Source organism: Acomys minous (assembly GCF_964271855.1).
Source record: "Acomys minous genome assembly, chromosome: 14".
NCBI lineage: Eukaryota > Metazoa > Chordata > Mammalia > Rodentia > Muridae > Acomys > Acomys minous.
This window is the reverse complement of record NC_140496.1, coordinates 92,721,690-92,741,701: the sequence shown is the minus strand read 5'-3', so window position 1 is coordinate 92,741,701 and position 20,012 is coordinate 92,721,690. Positions and strand designations below refer to the sequence as shown.

The window sequence follows — 20,012 nt, the reverse complement described above, 5'->3', positions numbered from 1 at the left end:
AAATCCCCAAGGAAAAAGAGCCAGAAGCCAGAGGGGACTCTTGAAAATATAACGGAAGTGCTCCTTTTCTTTCTTGGTCGGAATTGCCCAACTCCTTCCTACTCAAAGGCAAAGGACGATGGAAGTCTTTCTTGAGTGAAGGTCCACCGCAGTGTCTTGCGCATTCATGTTCACAGTGATCTCCCTTGGCTAGTGCTGTGCCTAGGGACCGTGGCAGCACTGAGCTTCACTGTGTGGTAACCTGCAGATTTTAAGAAGAATAACAACCCCTGCTTTGGTGGGTTTCCATGTGGGTTCCCGGAGACACTGGTCAAGGCAGCTCTTTGGTGTGTGTGCAGCCGCACTTACTTGTTGGAATCCCTCCAAATGCTGCTCAATGAAATGGGTATGCTCAGGCCATGGCCGATGATATTTTCTGGGTACAGAGAAAAACTCCATACCAGGCTTCTACACTCCGGAGCCATAACGTGCCATTATAATGTGCCAGTCATAAATGTGCCATTGCCATTGCCAGCGAATCTTAGTGTTTGTTAGCAAAACAATAGAAAGTAAACGTACCCGGTTGTACAGTGTTTACAGAATACCTTTTTAAATGAGGAATTCAAAGAGTAAGATAGGAGGAAACTAAACAGTCCAAAGCTTGCTTTGTGAGTTAAAATAAAGACAACCATGCGTGTTTTCTTTGTGGTTACTTTTACTGGAAAAAAAAAACCAACAACAAACTTTTTTTTTCAAAACAGTCAAAATAAAAAAAACCAATACACAAGATTGCACCATCATTTACAAATGCTGGCAGCTAAAGGTAAGTCGGGTTGCCGCACGGAATCTGTCTCAGTAGTCTTCTACATAGGCAAGAGCGCTTGAAAGGCAAATCTTGGAGCTGTTGGCTGGATTCGAAGTTCCCTTAGCCACGCTCATGGCATTGTACCGTGGAATCACAGCAAACCTCAGCTAGGAACTTCTCCACCAAGATTACTACATTGATGCAGCTTAAAATGTCACATTCTTTCCATATACCCTCATTCACAGGCCAGGCTACAGTCCAACATTATCCAATGTCCCTCTTTATGCATTATACAATATGCTCTCTTCTAGTCACACGTAACTGCCACAGTCATCACGTTCTCTTCAACCACCATTGTCCTCACGATACAGTAATATAACTTTATATATAAGTACATAAACACACACCTCCCAAAGGGGTGGGGATGGGAAGAGCCTGCCTACTAAAAAACAGATACAGGCATAGTAGGTAACCCAGGGGATCCTGGAAAGGACTCGCTGCCACTAACATTAGCTTGAAAAAAAAAAAAGCAGTTCAGAAACTCAAAGGAAAAACCAAACTTGATGTGTGTATTTTGTTCTGCACCATTTTGAATTAAACAGGAATAAATCCAACAATACAACGTGAAATCCTTACTGAGTGTGTTGGTAGCTCCTGAGCGTTGTAGTGAAGGCTCAGTTCTCCTCAGGGACATAGGCCATACACAGGAGCCCATGCTTTAAAGTCCTCTTTCTGGGTCTTATGTTCACACATGTCATGAATGGAGTGTGATTCAGATTAGATTCAAGTTCAAGGCACTTTTGAGCGAATGCTACATCCTTAGTGGTTCTATGCACCTGTGAGGCCTATTTCAGACCCAGAAGTTAAAAAATATATAAGCAGTCTCTTGGCAATATATTACCTATGAATACATCTCCTTAGAAATTATGTAATAGCCTAAGAGCTTGTAGTTATGATTTTTTTGAGCAGTTTTCTCAAACAAACTTACACATAATTTTCCTCCATCAACAGTACTGATAAAATACAGGGCACCTTTTTCTTTCAAGTATCTGGGTAAAATAGCATACCCTGAGAGTTTAGGGTGCAAATATTACACCTTGTAAACTGTAGAATGAAACTCCTCAAGCACCACAAAGGAAAAACGCATAGCAGGATAGTCTTAAATTTTCTACACACACATACGCACTTATCATGAGATCACGGCCGTCTACTCAGAAACCAGCACTGCACACACTCATTGCAGAAGCGTAGCCATTTATGTAAAAATCAATTCTGTCCTGTAGCCCCAGGTAGAGCTCAGGTAATGGGAGTATTTTGTTTGTAGCAAATACAGGCTTTTGTTTCTACAGTGGATGGAGAGAGCTAGAATGCATCAACTCTCTTTAAGAAGCAAGAGTGAGAGGGGCAAATCTGAATAGAGGAAAAGGTATTCCTCTATTCTCAGCATCTTCTCATGACGTAAGATGCATCTGAACTGTATCATAAAGTTGTCGGAGTAGAATTCATTTTTAGCTTAATTACTCCGAGACAATTATATTTACACAGACACTTAATCCTAGGCTTCGGTTACTGCTGAGGGCAGATTTAATAAGTTCTCAAAGAGGTATGTTCTGATGAGCTGAATTTTCATAATGGCTGCAGATGGGTTCAGTTTCCAGAAAACAAGGCAGGCAGGGTCTGTTTCAACATGACCCTGTTACCAACAGGGGAAAGGGGAATATAAGTCAAAATTCCTTCACAGAGTAAAGTATGGTCATGCTGGAACCTGCACCTCACCCATGACCTTGTGGGAGAACTGCATAGGTCAGGCTACGTTTCGTTTATACTCAAGCTCATGGCTCTATTTAGGGTTTTACTGATTGTTTTATGATATAAAGCATGACAGTGGTTCAGGAGTCAAGAGACATCGCTGAGAGCTACTGCTTCTTGCATCACAAGACTTTCTAGGTTCCTGGTTCATTGCACTTTGGTTGAAAGGAGAGGGATGAGCCACTTCATCCAAATGTCCATGCCAGCTCAAGAGGTGACAAAACAAAGGAAAGGCAGGTTGTGATTCAATGTGTGTCTGTGAAAATTTTCTCTCTTGGTCACTCAAGGTAGTAAGTGGCCCAGCAGATAATAATGCAACTGTGAAATGATCAAGAGCTGGTATGAAGGCCTAAATTTATAATTCCATTTTAACCACTTGGACATTTACCACACCCATGGGAATTTGCAGGAGGACTTGGCCTTTTGCAAAGAAGCGATGAATAAAAGGTTTTTGCCCTCTCAGTTTCTCTCCTACTGTGTGAGAATGGAAGGCCCGGGTCTGCTGGTAATAAATAAGTAACGATAGTAACCCATGGGCCCTGGACAGACACACTTTCTACTTTCTTCCTCTCTGTGTGGGGAACTGTCAAACCAACCCACAGGGCTTTCCAGGAGGGCTGCTGGGATTTAAGTGGCCTTCCTGGCATGGCTTCTGCCACCCTAGCCCTGTGTATCCCATGCTTTCCACTCACATCCTTGAGATGGCACATTGCTACTTTCGGGTCTACTGGTCTGAAGAAATCGATTCCAGTTTCTTGTTCCAATGCTAAGTGACCTTATATGCAGCCAATTTGCCTGAAAAAAAAGGTTCAAGTTCTGGGGTGAATCGTCTATGAGAAGAAAGCAATGTCTTTCTAAATATGGCCCAAAGGCATCTCCCATGCCAGACTGCATGCTTCGTACTGTAAGCCTGGGAGACAAGGGTTTATTTTACAGCTCATTGGCTGGTGACCGAGTCACCAAAGGCCACTATTCCTGCTTCAAATCTTATTCTTTGTCTAAAAGAACTTTTTACAACTTGTTTTTCCCCTTTAAGAAAGGCCCCCAGAAGTGACATTGAATTTTTTGTTTGTTTGTTTGTTTGTTTGTTTGTTGAGCCTGGATTAAAAACAAAAACAAAACCACCATTACAACGTAGTAAAATTATAAAAACCTTAGAAAATTCAGTAATCTGAGTGGCATAAAATCCTTCACTTCAAGAAACAAGTTTAAGTAGAAACCAAATACTAATGATCAGGGAAGTCAGAACAATCATCTAAAGAATTTACCAGAATGCTTTATCTTTAAACAAACAAGAAGCTGAACGGAGATTCCTTACAGAAGTCCTCAGAACAATACGTGAGCTTTAAAGCGGTATTTGGGTAGAAAGTAATTAAGAAATTCTTTGGTGTATCACTTAATTGAGACACCAATTAGGACAAGCTGAATGCATCCATTTAGTCAGAACTGGGTTACAGCTGGTCAGTAGCACATCCTGTGATTTGGAACCTTAAAGCTCTTAAAATCTGAAGCAGGCACTGAAATCACAGGCTTCTCCTGTGGGGGCTTAGGGCTGGAGCGAGCCGGAAACACAGAAGCAAAGGGCACAGCCAATTCTACTTCTCCAACAAGTTTCTTTTCAGGCTGCGAACAGTTAGCGACAGGACACAGCCAAGAAGGGAATCATTAAAGGGGCAGCAGGGTGTGTGTGCTGCACACTTACAGCAAAGGCTGTTAAAGGGAAATCGGTGTTTTATGCTTTCTGAGACTAAGAACTTAATTTTCAGTTCATTCACTGGTTCTCCCACACCTCAAAACATCCTACTTTATGACACACACACACACACACACACACACACACACACACACACACACACACAAAGACAAAAAAAAAACCACTGTGCAGGCACATAATGAATGGGAAATAATTAAAACACAAATGTCAAAACTACTGTTTGTCACAATTACACTGGAAATCATGCTAAATCTGGCCTAGAAGCCAGATACCACAGCACAGATGGATGGAGTTGGTTTTTTATTACTGTAAGTAGAGGGTTCTGTTGAAAACCTAAGCAGGAGATGGCAGTCTGTCAGCCAGACTGATAGAGCTCAAGAAACTTCAAGGCCATTTGTGATCCTAATTGTTGATTTGCTGATTTGGTTTACAATAGAACCAACCAATGTCTACTGCCTGTTTTGAATGAACCATTCAAATACTCAGAGTATTGTTTGCCTGGTCACAAGTGCAGGATGGAAGGCGGAGGCAAGAGAGCTTATATCCTGTATTAAAGTATAAAAAGAAATGTTTTATAGGGAGAAATGCAACCATTCAGTCATCTTAGTAAAACTGGAAAAAAAAAACTATCTTAAAGGAGTTGTTCAGGAAAATATACAAACTTACACACGTGGTTCATAAGAAATAAAAGTTCATAACACGACTGGAAAATTTTCAGATGAATTCATAGTATTATAATGCAATTTTCAAATTAAAGAACAGTCCTTGTTTCTGTCTTGCTCCTGCAAAAGAAAAAAAAAATACAGAGAAAACATGGTCAAAGAAAAGATGGCTAATTCTGCACAAATGTTATTCTCCTTTAAAGGTACAAAAAATTGCACTTATAGTTTTAAATGTGTTTGGCAACCATTCCTCTGGAGCCACTGGACATTGCTGACTTCAGAAAACTCCACCAAGTGGAGCCTGTCTTTGAAAATTGAATCATATTAAATCAAGTTTTCAGAATGATTTTGGAGTTAAATGTTCAGTTTCTCTGAAATCACTTACAAGGGCAAAACAGCACATTGTATGTATCCCTAAAAATTAGCTGGTACTTAAATTAAATGGCATCGTCTGAAATTCACTATGTCAGTAACCTAATTAGATGAATGAGCCCTTACACAAGGGAATCTTGAGAAGCAGACTGCTAACTAAATTATGTGCATCTTCTCACAGTGGTGCTTTGTTATATAAATTAGATATACTGGCTATAACAGGTAACTCAATTAAATCCATTTTAAGACAGCACTGAAATTGTCAAAAGTGTATAGAAAACTATCCCTTTCCTTGATGTCTATAAAATTTTAGCATAATCTACTAGAACTTTGCTTAAGAAATCTTTTTGAATGACTATAAGCTGATGGTTTAAATATAATATTATGAAGACAAAAGTCAAAGAAACTGCAAGTGGTATTTGTCTAGAAGTAAGAAGTCTCTACCATGTGAAAAATAACCTTGAGAAAGAAGAATCAAATAACAGCCTCTCTAAATGAAACCAAAGTAGGAAGGCCAGGAATACATTAGTCCCATGATCTAAAATAAAAGCCTGTTTGAACACATGTTTATTAAGAAAGAAAGCTAGAATACTAACACTTTTGCAGTTCGTATGAATACATGTCAAATGTATCTTCTTGTTTCATAGTTATATTGAGAAAATATATTCCGGCTAAAGAAACTGTTGGTGTGTGGCGTGGCGCACGTGGTGCCCACTGCTTAGGCAGGCTCCTGGAACTTACTGACTCCCGGTTAGCTAAGCTTGGTTTTCTGCCTTAACTCACACAAAACAGCAAGAGGAAAGGGAACATACATGGGACAGTAGTTCCAGCTTGGTGCTACCATAAGGCAAGCTTTATAAGGACTCCTGGAGCACAGTGAAAGGACACCACACCGGTAGGGGAGTGGGAGGAAGAGCCTCCCACTCAAGATGACTGCCAACTAAGAAACGGGGCATAAATCTGTTCATAGCGTCTCCTAGGATCACAGTCAAGGGCCATTAGTCTAGATGTTGCTTTGTAGAGATCCAGAAAGCCCTTTTTCTGCTTTTCTCAATTTTAGAGAAATTTTGATTGAAAATTTGAAAGTGTCGGTCTAATTCTTACTAAAGATGAAATGATGATGATTAGTCAACAAAACCCATCAGAGGCCTCTCTGGTGAACCCCGGAAGTAAAGATGAAGGGGCTAGCTCTACTGTGTTAGCAAGGGGTCTCCCTGGATGCCCTCTCAGGAGTTTAGACCTGGAACACCGGACAGCGTTCAGCGGGGATCCGGAACAGACTTCCCCTTGGTCCTCCAAGGCTTCTGCCCAAGCAGAGAGGAAATTTATCACACGCAGCTGGCACCGGGACCCAGAGTTGTACAACATGCTGGAAGGCCGTGGGGGATGCTAGAATACCCTGGCACGCAGCCACCTGGCTTGCCTGGAGAATGGCCAGCGCTGAGGGGACTGCAGAGCCATCGACACTGTCCACTGTCTCCTGATTGGGAGCTTTTTTTTGTTTTGTTTTGTTTTGTTTTTGTTTTAAACCAGCTATCTTGTGCTCAGGCCCCTGACACCACTCTAAATGTCTGAAACAGTAGTGTTCACTTCCTGCTTTGTTGAGGGCCTGGGGAAATTCTGAGGCATCTACGGCTTCTACTTTCCAAGACACACTGACCCTTACTACACACCGTGTTCTTTGACATGGATTGACAACTCCATCTTTACAACTTTTCTCAAAGTTACTTCCAATGTTCAGATAATAGAAAGTGTATATGGCACTGGCCTACAGCAGTAACTAAAGGTACTACGCTCGGAGTCCCAGCTGCCTGACTTCAAGTCATAGGCACCTGTGCTCTGGGCAGAGGCACTCAACTCTTCTTCAACCAAAATGTTGAGGGGGTCCTGGGGAGGTGGACCCCAACTCCAATGTACATCCCGTACCTTTCTTCTTCTGAACTCTCATCATGGAGGACATAACCTTGAGTCTAGTGTCTCTGCTATGGCTCAGGTTTCTTTCCCTTTACAGCATAGAATGTTCTGGCTGACTTTTTTAATCATGAGAAAAGCACATATAGACACTTTGTATATGTTGGGTATACTCAGACTTCTACTTACTCCCTTCTCTCTCTCTCTCTCTCTCTCTCTCTCTCTCTCTCTCTCTCTCTCTCACACACACACACACACACACACACACACACAGTGAAATAGCTTGAAGATGCAATTTTTCTCTTGGGTAGAACTTTTATTTCCCACCGGCTTGAACTGCGGTTAGCATAGTCAGCATAAGGGCAGCCAGCCCAGCTCTATTCTGCCATCCTCCCTGAAGACACAAATGTCACGTAACTAATTCTTTACCAGGCTGACTGGCCAAGATGCAAAATAAAGATGATGAAAATGTTCCGAGAAATTAAGCCTGACATAAAAGGGACTGATAAAGGAAGGGGGATAATTCATGACAAAGAAAAAAAAAGGATTAAAAAATAATAATAAATGGGGAAAATGGGTGAACAAGGACTTTCTATAGTAATGTAGGCATGGAGCTCAAATAGCCTGGACTTCATTTCCTGTGAATTGAGGCAATTTATATCTTCGTTTGCCTAATATGGATTAATAAAAATCACCTATTTGTTTAAGTAATCCAGTGGCCTGAGGCTAAATTATGGTAATGAGGAAAATGCAGAGGTAAACAGAGCACACCTGCAATCACAGGACTTGGCAAGTGGAGGCAGAAGGACCAGATATTGGAGGTTAGCTTTGGATAAGTTGGAGACCAGCCTTGGCTACATGCGTATGCACACTAGAAATGAGGAGAAAGGTATGAGAGTAAGCTAAGAAAAGCACAATCCAGGGGAAAGGCAATTAAAACAAAAGGACATTCAGATGCTAGAACAAAACTACAGCTGTGTATAGTTAGTAATCAGGAGAAGGAGCCACAACCATATTGGGAACCAGAAATAAGCTATTGATTGTGGGGTATAATTATGAGACAAACTGAAGGTGAAATGTGCTGTTTACTGCACCCCAGCCTCCAGCCTCTGTCCACCAGGACATGAAAGTATCCAGAGTCGTGACCTACTGGGGATGCTCAGAAGGATGTTGTGGTGAAAGAGCTGGCAAGGCTTGAACTTTAAGCTATTAATTCTGTAATAAAAGCAAAATAACCCCTGAAAAAAATAAGGACAAGGGCATAAGTGCAGACGCCGTGCGGTAGGCCATTAAAGTCAATCGAGTTGAAATGAAGAGGAAATAAGAGCCCACAGTGGGAAAGACATCGCAAATAAGTAAACAATTAACAAAGAGCCCAGAATAACTTTTCTGATACAAGGGGGACACTGGAGCAGACACCGAAGGAAGACCGTCGAAGTGTCTCTAGAGAGAAAGAAGCCGGGAAAGGATGCAGACCCAAAAGGGCACTAACGTGAATGTCCAGGTTGAGAACCAAGCCTTACGCAGAAGGGCCAGGGACCAAGGAAGGGGTCGCCTGACTTCTTCAAGCCTCACTTACCTCCTGCAACTTTGAGACAAAAGGATCTGGGTTTGACAGTCTCAGAACTCTTCTGGGGCCACTCAGAACACACCATGAAAGTGGGTATTGAAAACTGGCTCCCCCAGCCGGACACAGTGATGCACTCCAATAATCCTGGCATTCGGGGAGGTGGAGGCAGGCAGATCTCTGTGAGTTCGAGGCCAGCCTGGTCTACAAAGCGAATCCAGGACAGCCAAGGCTACACAGAGAAACCCTGTCTCGTATAAACAAAACAAAACAAAACAAAACAAAACAAAACCAACAAAATGAAAACAAACAAAAAAAGGAAAGAAAGAAAAAAGAAAAGGAAAAAGGAAGAAGAAAATGGCCCTCCCTGAATCCAGCTTTCCCTTTCCTATGTAGTTGTTGGCATATGAGGCTCATATGGGATCTAAAAATAGCCCCGGGAAGTAAGGAGAAAATAAAGATCATATTCATTGACTGAATGAAAACCATAACTACATTTCCGGAAAATCTGTATTTAATAAGCATCCAGAAAAGCAAATGGAGACATCAGTAGTTCAGAGCCAAATGTCACCAGGGAGTAAACCACAGATGCATAATTCGAAATGAAGAAATAAGGCTTGCAGAAAGACAAAGGACATTCAATTAAAACAAAATCCTTGCCATCCTCTCAGGTTGAACCCTAGGTGTCAGCTAGAGTGCTGGGTAAAGTTATATGAAAGTCAACGGTGTCAGAAAGGCATCAAACACCCTGTGGAAAAATAACTTTCAAAACCAAAAGAAAAAAAACCCACAAAAGAGTCTAACAAAAATAGAGGAAGTGGTATGCCTCGTGTGCTGATGTGTCGCCAATGGGCTAACCCTCCAGCTACAAGGCCACTGGGCCGCTGGGTGCTTGGTGGCAGCAACATTTGCTTGAGCGGTAAATAATAACAAGTAAATAATTTGATTGACAGTTGTTTTAGATGTGTTGTGACATAGCACAGTTTAAGAAGTAGTAAAAATTGATCACAGGACAAGTAAGAAAACCCCCAAGACAAAACAAAACAAAACAAAACCCAAAAAAACAAAAAACAAGAAAACCAGGAAATTAGAAGAAGAAGGAGCAGCAAGGGGAAATTCCTAAGGGAATAACAAGAAAGAAGAGTGGCAGCCGTTTGTGCTCTCTGCACAAGAGTAAAGCAGACTGTGTCCCAGTGTACGAGGTGCTAAAAATAGACGAGGAGCTTGTCTTTGAGCTGAGAGGAATCTTAAGCTACATTTGAACATTAGTTTTCAGTTTGGAAGGGGGACCCGGCCTCATCTGGTTAGAATGCATGCTCCTGATTTGTAGAACCATAGTTTGTCACATTGTGGGGTTACAGCCCGCCCCAGAGCACACAACAGCTTCAGAATGCAGGCACGGAAATTCATACTGAGAGTGAAAACGGAAACTGCATTTTCTGGAAATCTGTATTTAATAAATATTCAGAAAAGCAATCGGAGACATCAGTAGTTCAGCGCCAAGTGTCGCCAGGGAGCAAACCACACATGTCCTCTCTGGAAGCTCAGAGCAACTGCCCTTTGTTCCATCCCTGACCAAAGAACACTAAGGATACCCTCCAAGAGGTGAGGTCCAGAGCCTACACTCTTTATTCTCTCTCACCCTTTGGACATTTCAGCACTGTCCTAGGTTACCTGGTGGGGATGCTGACAGCTGTCATTTTAACCCTTTCCTATGTAAGCCCCTGCAACAAGGAGAGCTCACAGCAAGTCTGGGTTCTGAAGGAAACATGAGACCCAGGAAAACCAATTGATGCTCTGGACTATTTGAGCACTGTTGTTTCAAAACTGTCGAATCTTACTTTTCTTTGGAAAGCACGGTGTTGAGGAGCTCTGAAGACCTTTCATTCAGACTTGAGTTTGGCCAGCTAAATTTTTGCCTGTGCACAGGAAAAGCTCACCCTTGGTCCTCAACTCCTCCGCTTCAATGAAACCCAACAGTTAGTTGCCTTTCTACATTTAAGACTCTTTGCTAAAGTAAACGCTGTGCTTCCTGCAAGGATAAAGACAAATTCAAAGGTAGAATTCAACTCTTGAAATGCAAAGCTCAGATTTATGCCTGTGCCTGTTGGAAATAAGATCACACCAACGCTCTCCAGACTCAGCAGACCAAAGAAAGGCCAAAGGGGGCAGCTAGAAGGACACCATGGGAGAGTGTGGCTGCTGTGCACCCTCCTTGGCTCCCTGCACCTCCAGTTTCACAAACTCCTCAGGGTTAGCCAGGTTAGCTGATCCAAACAGCCCTAGGTAAAACATACCAGTTGTCCCAGGGATCAAAATGCTGTTGCCTATAAGATAGTATCCTGCAAAACAAAGCTAATCTTCCAACCAGGCCTGGTAGTTCATACCAAAACTCAGGGAGGCAGATCTCTGTGAGTTCGAGGCCAGCCTGGTCTACAAAGTCCAGGGCAGCCAAAGCTACACAGAGAGACCCTGTCTGGTGGGGTGGGGGTGGGGGTGGGGTGGTGAAGCAAAACCACCACCAACAAAACCCCTAATCTCCTGTTCTGAGTCTCCTCTTCAGGCACACAAGAGTTTTCCTGTGTGTTCCTCCTATCCCTCCTCACTAGTGATCACCGCACCGTGCAGTGCTTGTTGCAGACTCTTGGAGAGAAACAATCTGAGCAGTCTTTCTCTGGGTTGCAACTAGAAGGAGGCTTGTGTTTTCACTTGCCTTCTTAGCAAAAGTCCCAACAAATGTGATCCTATGCAGTGCTTCTTGTCTTGGAAGACACTTCATACCATGTAAGACGCTGCCCTAGCAGCTGGTATTCTGGTACACATTGGATGGTAGATATTAATGTCCCCAAGCTGGTAATATAGGTCTGATAATGCATGAATCAGCATTACACACACACACACACACACACACACACACACACACACACACACACACACACGGAGGTGGGGAGCACAGCAATGTGTCCCCACTAGAGATAACATAGGAATGTTACAGAGCCTGGCATTCCCACGATTACAATTGTTATCTCTTGTGCCCTTTTTCTTTTCATGCGGTGTGGCTTTATCAAGGAGTGACAGTCCTGGAGCCACACAATCTCAAGCCTTCCTACACCCAGAGGCAAAGCGTATACAAGACAAGCCTGCCTGCAACTCTGACACCATGCGCTCCTGCTAGAAGGGGCCTCCCCTCGGTTGGGCTTCTGTGTTTGACCTCAGGTGTCCTGGTTCCAAGCGCTCACATCCGTGCCTCCTATCAAGTTCCGTGGACGGGATCTCCAGCAGAAATCCCGGCCTATGACTGCAGGCCAGGCTTGGTGTCAGAAATAGATTTTCCCTGATTTCCTCTGCAGCATGGAAGTTGTTCTTTTCCAAAGGGAGAGACACAGATCTAATGGATGTTTATGGGGTTTAGCCTTGGAGTGTGGTAGGTTCCGTCAGAGCAGTACTGCATGAAATGCAGCAACTAGATCCAAGGGGTAACTTGGGCTCCAGAATCTCGATGACTTGTGAAGGTCAAATGTGTGTGTGTGTGTGTGTGTGTGTGTGTGTGTGTGTGTGTTGTCATAAAAGAACACATAAGATACACTAGGGGCCTTTGGGAAAGTATTATGATCATTTGAAAACCCAAAAACAGTAAAAAAAAAAAATGTTTTTTTAATGTTTAAAAGAAAGAAAAAGAAAACTCAAAAACCAGGAACTTAAAAAAATGTAGTCTCTGAGTCTTTTTGCCTGCTTGTAGGACCCTTCTCCTCCTACTGGGTTGCCTTGTCCAACCTTGATGTGATGATAGGTGCCTGGCCTTATTATAGCTTCTTATGCCGTGTTTGGTTGATGTTCCTGGGAGGCCTGCTCTTTTCTGAGGGGAGGAGGGCGTGTGCTTCTAGGGGAGGGTGGTGGAGGGGGCAAAGGGAGAGATTGTTGGGTAGGAAGGAGGGGGAAATGCAATCAGAATGTAATATGTGAAAAAGAACAAACTAAAGAAAGATGTAAATTTTTTAAAAATAATTTAAAAATAAAGAAATAAATAACTACTTTATTAAATCAGAATATTAGGTTTAAAACCAGAAAAGGGAAAAAAAGTAATTTTTTAGAATAAGAAATTGCAAAGGGAAGATGTGAAAAAAGGGGAAAAAGTATTTTTGATGACTTTAGAAGACACCCATTTTAAACTCTCCCTACTTACTGGGGAGCAAACAGGTTAAACGTGTTTCTCATGATCTAAAGTGGGGTACCTGCTCACCTGGAGACCAGGAACAAAGAGAGAGGCTCCCTCCACGAGATCTAGGACTGTCATTTCTTTCTCCTTCCACCTTTTTCTAAAGCAAAGTCCATGAGAAGGTCCAGAGCTTCCTTTCCCTGTCATTCTCAGGTGGGAGAGACACTCAGATAATTTGCAAAGGTCAAAGGGGAAAGGCCGTCCATGGCAGTTTAAGGAGTAAGGAGAGGAGAAAATGTGGAAAATGAATTAGCTCCTTCAGAAATCAGATGGAGTTTTAGTCTCATTTTCCCTGAGTGCCCACCTCTACGGACAGCCTCTGTAAGCCCCCCTCTCCCAACACAAGACACAGGGAAGATTGATCCTCACAGATCGTCAGAGTCAAATTCACTCACCAGGCTTTCCTGTGACTCTTGTCATCTGTGTTCCACCACGAAGCTCATGGTGGTGCCATCAAAGGAAGGGGGAGCAATGATCCGTGGCCCCAAAGGCTGTGACGTGATGCTTATGACAGGCTTGCCATGCATCTGGGCAAAGCCCTTGGCTCCCACAAGCTGGGATGTGGCTGCCGGGGCTGAGGAGGAAGAAGAGGCAGGGGACTGACCAGAAGCCATGAAGTATGGGGCTTCAGTGAACGCAGCAGCAGCTGTCTCTTTGCTGGGGGTCTCTGCTGTCACAGAGAGCTCACTGCCTCCTGGAGTGTGAGCAATAGGCGTGGCCTGCAGGGCGTTGGGGGGCAGCACGGTGGGCAGAAATCCAGGGTAGATCATATAGGTGGGCCCATAGGCCCCAGGACTCAGGGCCAGAGGAGGTACAGGAAGAGACATGGATGCCACGGGCTGTTGTTGGGAGGTCATGGGCACATCCACGTATTGTCCTGTCTCGGGGTCAAACAATCTCCGGGTCATGGGTTGAACTGGCGTGTCCACCAGATAGTACTGGCCCGTGGTCACATCCAGGAGCATCTTGCGCTGCGTCTGCTGAGGCTGTGGCTGCTGAAAGGGGTCACTGGGAACAGCGGCTGGGCCCGCGGGTGCTGGGGCTGGCACACCAGGTGGGGAGAAGCAGAGGACCTGAGGCTGGGTCCCCTGGAGGGTAAAGGGCAATGCCTGCTGGTGGTAGACAGCAGTAGGAGGATGCTCGGGGCTCTGTGGTCCTGTTGGGGCAGCTACTGTTTCTCGGTGGTTCTCAGGTTTGGTACGCCAAGCTGGCCTGCTGGTTCCACTAACTTGGGATCCTTTAGGATTATTAGGGACCTGACTGCGGGCACTCAGTGGAGGTAAGCTGCACAGAGTGGCAGCTGAGGAGCTAGGGGGCCCATCTCTAGAAACCCCAGGCCTGCCAAGCAATTCCTCTGAGGCAGCGCTTCCTTTAAGGGGGATGGTCAGGTAATTTTCACAGTCACTGTTGCTCTTTTGCAAACTGAGAGCAGTTTTCCTGTTGACATCGTCAGGAGGTGCTCGGGTGGCTGGGGAGATCTTGAGAGATCTGAGTCCCTGTGATTTGACGCCCTTGGGTGTTGAGAGGCTCTCTGGAGAGGGCCCTTGTGGGAATTTGCCCGCAACACCCCCAGTTTTCTGAGTGCTGCTGGCACTCACCGTGAACACATTCCGATTGCTGGGGAGTGGGGGGAGGGGCTGCAAAGGTTGGGCTCTTTCCACATCCTTGTGGACCGGGGGAATATAGAGAGAGCGGGGCCTTTCTCTGGCCATGTTCTCAAAGGCAGCTGCCCGGGCAGACACGCTCTCAGCGCTGGGGTTTGAGTTTCTCCTCTGCAGACGTTCTATGGGAGGCCCTCGCAGGACCACACCACCTTTGTGTCCTGTGTCCCGTTCTGCTACCTGCGCCAACTGCTTGGCTAGCTTGTCGGGATCTCCTTCGGGTCCCGCTACTCCTTCCCTCTCCTCGCTGGCTATGAGTGACAGGACGTGGCTGTCAGCCATCATAGGCAAGGGGTCACTTTTGCGCTTCCATTCATTCCTGTTGAAGCTGTACAGCTCCTCCATGGACCTCACGGCCGCTGTGAGCTTCTCTAAAGCATTCCGCGCTGGCTTTGGGGCTTTCCCCTCCTCCTTGACATCGTCCTCTTTGGATTTCTCTGGTGTCCTCTGAGCAGAAGCTTTGGAGACTATCTTGAGCACAGGCAGGTAAGAGCTCTGCTCAGATTTATTGGGGGCAATGGTGGCCACAGGCAGCCTGCCAGATGCCCTGTGAACCAAGACAGTCCCTTCAGGGGAGGAGCTCGAGACTCTAGCGCCGCTGCCCACTTTGCCCACACCTTCCCTGGGCTCTCGGTCCACACTGTCCTCTCGTGGACTCACAACTGCCTGACACATAATCACCATAGGGGACAAGGACCTAGATGCTCCAGCGGCAGCAGCCAGCTGCCTAGGCTTAGGCCCTGTCAACCCCTGCTCTGGGGTGACGCTGCCCTTGTCACTGCTGTCCCCTGATCCTTTGATTAGCTTTCTGACATCTCTCACCTGGTGGAGAGGTCCTGGGGCCTTCGACTTGTCTCTAACGTCTCTCACCTGGAACTGGGGCACTTTTTCCAGGTTGTCCCCACCACGGAAGAGTTTCTGTTGGGTCCTGCTGTTGTTGTCCTCAACGGTCTTGAAGAGATTTGAGGTGCTGCCACTAGCCAGCTTGGGCGTGAGCAACTTGGCGATGCTGAAGTCTGGGCTTGGCTGCTGTACACTTCCCAGCCGGATCTTGATTTCGGGAGCCTTAGGTCTGATCACTGCCATGGAGGTGGCCTGGCTGGCAGCAGGGTACTTGGTGGCCTGCTTCCCTGGTTGTTTATCTTTGGGTGTCTGCTGGATGTTGGGCACAAAGAGGCGAGACATGATGGTAGACTTGCTGGCAGAGATCTCGCCAAGGTCAGCCCTCCAGTCCTCACCTTTGGGCAGCTTCAGCTTCCCAATGGGGCCTCTCTCTTCCAGCTTCTCCGCTTCTTTCTCCTTCCATGTCCGGAAGGCGCTGTTCTGGCTCCTCAAGAAGATTCCCTTCACAGTCTCTGAAGCACTCTTTTTAATCTCACAGACTTCTGTGTGTCCTTCAGAGAAATTTCGGCCAGGGCCCGTGCTGCTCTCTCGAGGGGTACTGGCTTTGAAAACGGGGGACTTGGAACCTACAACAGACCCCTCTCCCCCTGCATCAGACACACTGACCACGGTGTACTCAGAGCTAGCCTCAGAGTGACGTGAGCTCTGCCTCTGCAGCCCCCTTTCCCGAGGCTTCTCCACCCCAGGAGGCCCTTCTGTCTCCTTAGAGGTGCTGGGGGGATTACGGTGTGATGTGTCAGTGACTTCTCCCCTCTCCATTTTGAACTCATGTTCTCGCTGCATCTTCTTCGAAATGACATTTTTGAGCAGGCTGGAAGCAAATTTGGACTTCTTCTGGGGGCCGTCACTGCGGGAGGCAGGCTTGCTGCTGCTACTCTCAGACGCCTCTGATCCATCGTCTGTATACACAGAACCTGGACCCTTGCTAGAACCTTTAGTGACTCTGCAGGGTCCGGTGGCTGAGCTGGCTTTGCTCTCACTGCGTAGACTGAGGGGCTCCAGCAGCGTGACCACCCGGGAGCCGGTTTGGACCTGTTTCTGGAAGCACAGGGGTGTCTCGACATGTTTGATTTCTCCCTCAACTTTGCTGACCACAAACTCCAAGGCCTTAGTCTGGGACTTCTTGGCCTGCGGGTAGAGCTGGTCCGCAGTAGCACGGGCGCCGCCGCCGCCCTTCCTCAGACCTGCAGCCACAGAGGCGGCACTGCTTCTCAGCAGGCTCTGTTCCACCCTGGCTCCGACACCTCCACATTTTAAGTCCAGGAAGGTTGACCATCGTCCAAAGCCCACTTCAGAGAGTGTGGCGGAGGACTCTCGGGAGCAGATGTTCAGGGCCTCAAAATAGGGGTAAGCAAGGCTCCGGAAGGCCCTGGATGTTAAGTTCCTCACCTCTTTGTCAGCGTCATCGAGCTCGCTCACAGCGCTGGAGGCGCCGCTGGAATAGTCCACCAGCTCCTTTGCCCGGATCGCCCCACACCTGGTTTGCAGGCGAGCAGGGACAGCAATGAATTTCCTTGCATGGTCCTGAGCCACGGCTGCAGCCGAAGTTTGCTTTAGTGAACTTGAATTGTGTTCAGCAGCTGTAGATACTCGGAGGCTCATGTCGCCTTCATGCTTGGCAGCGTAAATAATGTTTTGCTTTGCACGCACGTTGCTAGGCTCATTTATAGCCCGGGAAGTTGGCTTGATTGACAGGAGGATCTGGCTTGCTGCACTCCCACAGCTGCTTGCAGCAGTGGCCGATGCCCCTAAGGCTGCCTCCCGGAGCTCCGGCAAAGGCTCAGGTGGAGTGGCAGTGCCAGGTCCAGTGGGTGGGGGAATAGTGTCATTGTCAGAGAAGCCACTGCCCACTTCTGTGCTGCTGGTGTCACGGCCACTGCTGCCTGCGCTGGGACGAGCCAGGTCGCTGCTGATGGGGCTGGGAGTCCGAGTGGTGTTGGTGCTCGGAGTGGTGCTGACGTAACAGCTGTTGTCATCGTCTTCTTCGGTGGTGATGTCTCCTGGGGTCTCATCACTGCCACCGAAGGAAGCATAGTCCACGAATGAGTAGATCACGTTGTTGTCCTCGAAGTCCCAGCGAGAAGCCAGCCCCACGTCGAAATCCATGCCCTGCTCTACCTCACTCAGCTGGATCTCATGTGTGGTGATGTAGTGTGCCTCCTCGTTTTTCAGGGGGTCCCTCTTGCCGTGGGACTTGGCGATAATGTCCTTGCACTCTGCTCCATCACTGCCCCGGTCTCTTCTAGCCTTCCCCGCACCTGCCCTGTCTCCTGCTTCTTCTCTGTTGTGTCCTTGGCAGCTCCTTTCAGGCTCACTCTCAAAGCCTAACGATGAAGAGGAGGTGGCCAGGACCCCCAGGAACTTGGTAGGATCATCCATGTTGGAAAGGCCGTTGTCTTCTGCTCTGTTGACCGGAGAGGAGGAGAAAGAGGAAGATGAGAAGTCATTCTCACCAGCTTGGGAGCCGAGGCATTGGGGAGAAGCAGGACTCCCCCTGGGGTTTGGGGCCTCCCTGGCATGGCTGTTAGCTTCATCCTGGGCTTTTGTCTTGGGTCTCCTAGGCGCCTGCTCCTCAGGGCAGCGTTCCAGTAGCAGTTTCAAGGTCTGGGGGCTCTTCCTTCTGACTCCAGCTGAAGCACACATCTCCGCATACTTGGCTTCAGGCTGGGTAGAGGCTGATGGCTCAGAACGCGGCGGCAGCTGCTGCCTGGGCTCCGGGCTGGCTTTTGCTCTGCTCACTGGGTCCTCCGCGGGCGTCAGGCTGGTCCGTGCGTTCCTGTCAGAAGTACCGCCTTCCATCCTGAGCCCTTGTCCAGGTTTAAGTGACAAGAAGAGACAGTGGTGAGCTCTGGGGCTGTCTTGGGTCTCACCCTGGTCCCGGAGGGGCCGCAGAGTGGCCTGAACCAGGTTCCCACGTGCCTGGGCTGGCCCCAAGGCTGTAGGTGCCACGGCCACGACTGCCACCACCGCCCAGTTCTTCAGCCCCTGTGGTGGGGCCTCGGCAAGCCAGAGGGAGGTGGGAGGGCTCCCAAGAGAGGCAGCAGAGGTGGTCTGTAGCCAGGGGGCTGCGGCTCTGGCCGCGACTGTGGCCAGTGTCCTGCTGCGAAGCTGTCCTGTCCAGTTGCTGGTCTGGCACTGTCGGTGGCTGGGGGTCTTAATGCCATTAGCCAGTGAAGAAGCAGCATGTGTAGGTCGAGCCTGAGTCTGCCAGAAATGAACGGAAAGCATGTGCTGTGTGTCTTATGCAGCCTTGTCCCTTTCCTGGATGGGGAGATGGAGGGTCACGTCATTCCAGAAATATTTTTAGTGTCCGTTCCCTAGTCATACCGAAACTACACTTGAGGGTAAAAGAAGAGGCTGTGGAGCGACGAGGAGAGGAGGTGGGGTGGGCGAGGAATGTGGTTTCTGATTCAAATCAGCCAAATGTTCATTGTAATCTGTTTTAGAGGCGTCTAGCAAGTATACAATTACCCTTCACTGGCTTCCATCTTTCCCCAGCCTCTGATTAAACGAATTTTCTTTCCTTGTTCAAAAATTCAAATTTTGCACTGCACTTCAAAATCAACTAAGGACACTCCAGAAATATTTTGAGTCCCCCCTTGTGCATATGGTAATTTTATATTTGCCTCATTTGCATTCTTTCTCTCTTTGGAAAGCAAAATCAGATGAGTGACGGTCAAAAAAGTTTTCATAGGACAAGAATATTTCATCCAAAAAAAAAAAAAAAAAAGAATATTTCATCCTCCTTCCCTTTGGCCAAACGTATCCTCCATGGAGCATTACCTGTTTGTTTCAAAATAGGAAAAATCCCTTCCAGAATCCTTGCTGTTTTTCAAAGCTGAGAGGGGGATTTTCAGAGACCTAGAAGCTCCTTAAATAAACTTTGAGCTACAGGCATTCTGAAGGAACACAGGAAGAGAAGATGGAGTCGGCTTCAAATCCCTACACTGTCTACTCAAGCTCACAGCCATTCCTAAACTTGAAAACCCACTACAAGACAATAAACCCTGTTAAATATAGCCCGCGCTGCAGCTCGGCGCTTGGGTTCCCCTGGCTGCGCGCCAGGTCTGCAGGGCGCAGAGTCAAAACACAGAAAGAACAAGGAAAATGCTGACCCTTTATGAGTACAGTGCGGCTTGGAGGGAGGGTCGGAGAGGAAATGTGAGCCGCTGGCATGCCCCGTGAAAATACGGCCAAAATCCCAGCGCACCGCCTCTGAGACATGTCCGTTCCAAACAAATCAAGAGCTGTGCAGGCAGATTTGACAAGGAGACCCCACCCAAGGGGTCTGTGCTAGCAACCTTTGGGACAGTTCCCGGGGCGCAGTCCACGGATAACCAGGACTCGGTTTTGGTGAGAGCTGGCCGTTGTCACCTGCCAGGCCCAGCTCCACCACTATACATAGTCTCTGCG

At 47.0% G+C, this 20,012-nt stretch overlaps 1 protein-coding gene across 1 annotated transcript; it reads right to left on the bottom strand.

Annotated features, from left to right (window-relative positions):
• Nucleotides 1-702: 702 nt before the first annotated feature.
• On the bottom strand, nt 703-19,571 carry LOC311583213 (uncharacterized protein C4orf54 homolog). Its single transcript, XM_084756586.1, has 2 exons — nt 13,431-19,571; nt 703-5,089 (listed from the first exon to the last, which is right to left on the bottom strand). The coding sequence occupies exon 1, from the start codon at nt 18,825-18,827 to the stop codon at nt 13,452-13,454; it is 5,376 nt and encodes a 1,791-aa protein (XP_084612712.1). The 5' UTR covers nt 18,828-19,571; the 3' UTR covers nt 703-5,089; nt 13,431-13,451.
• Nucleotides 19,572-20,012: the final 441 nt, after the last annotated feature.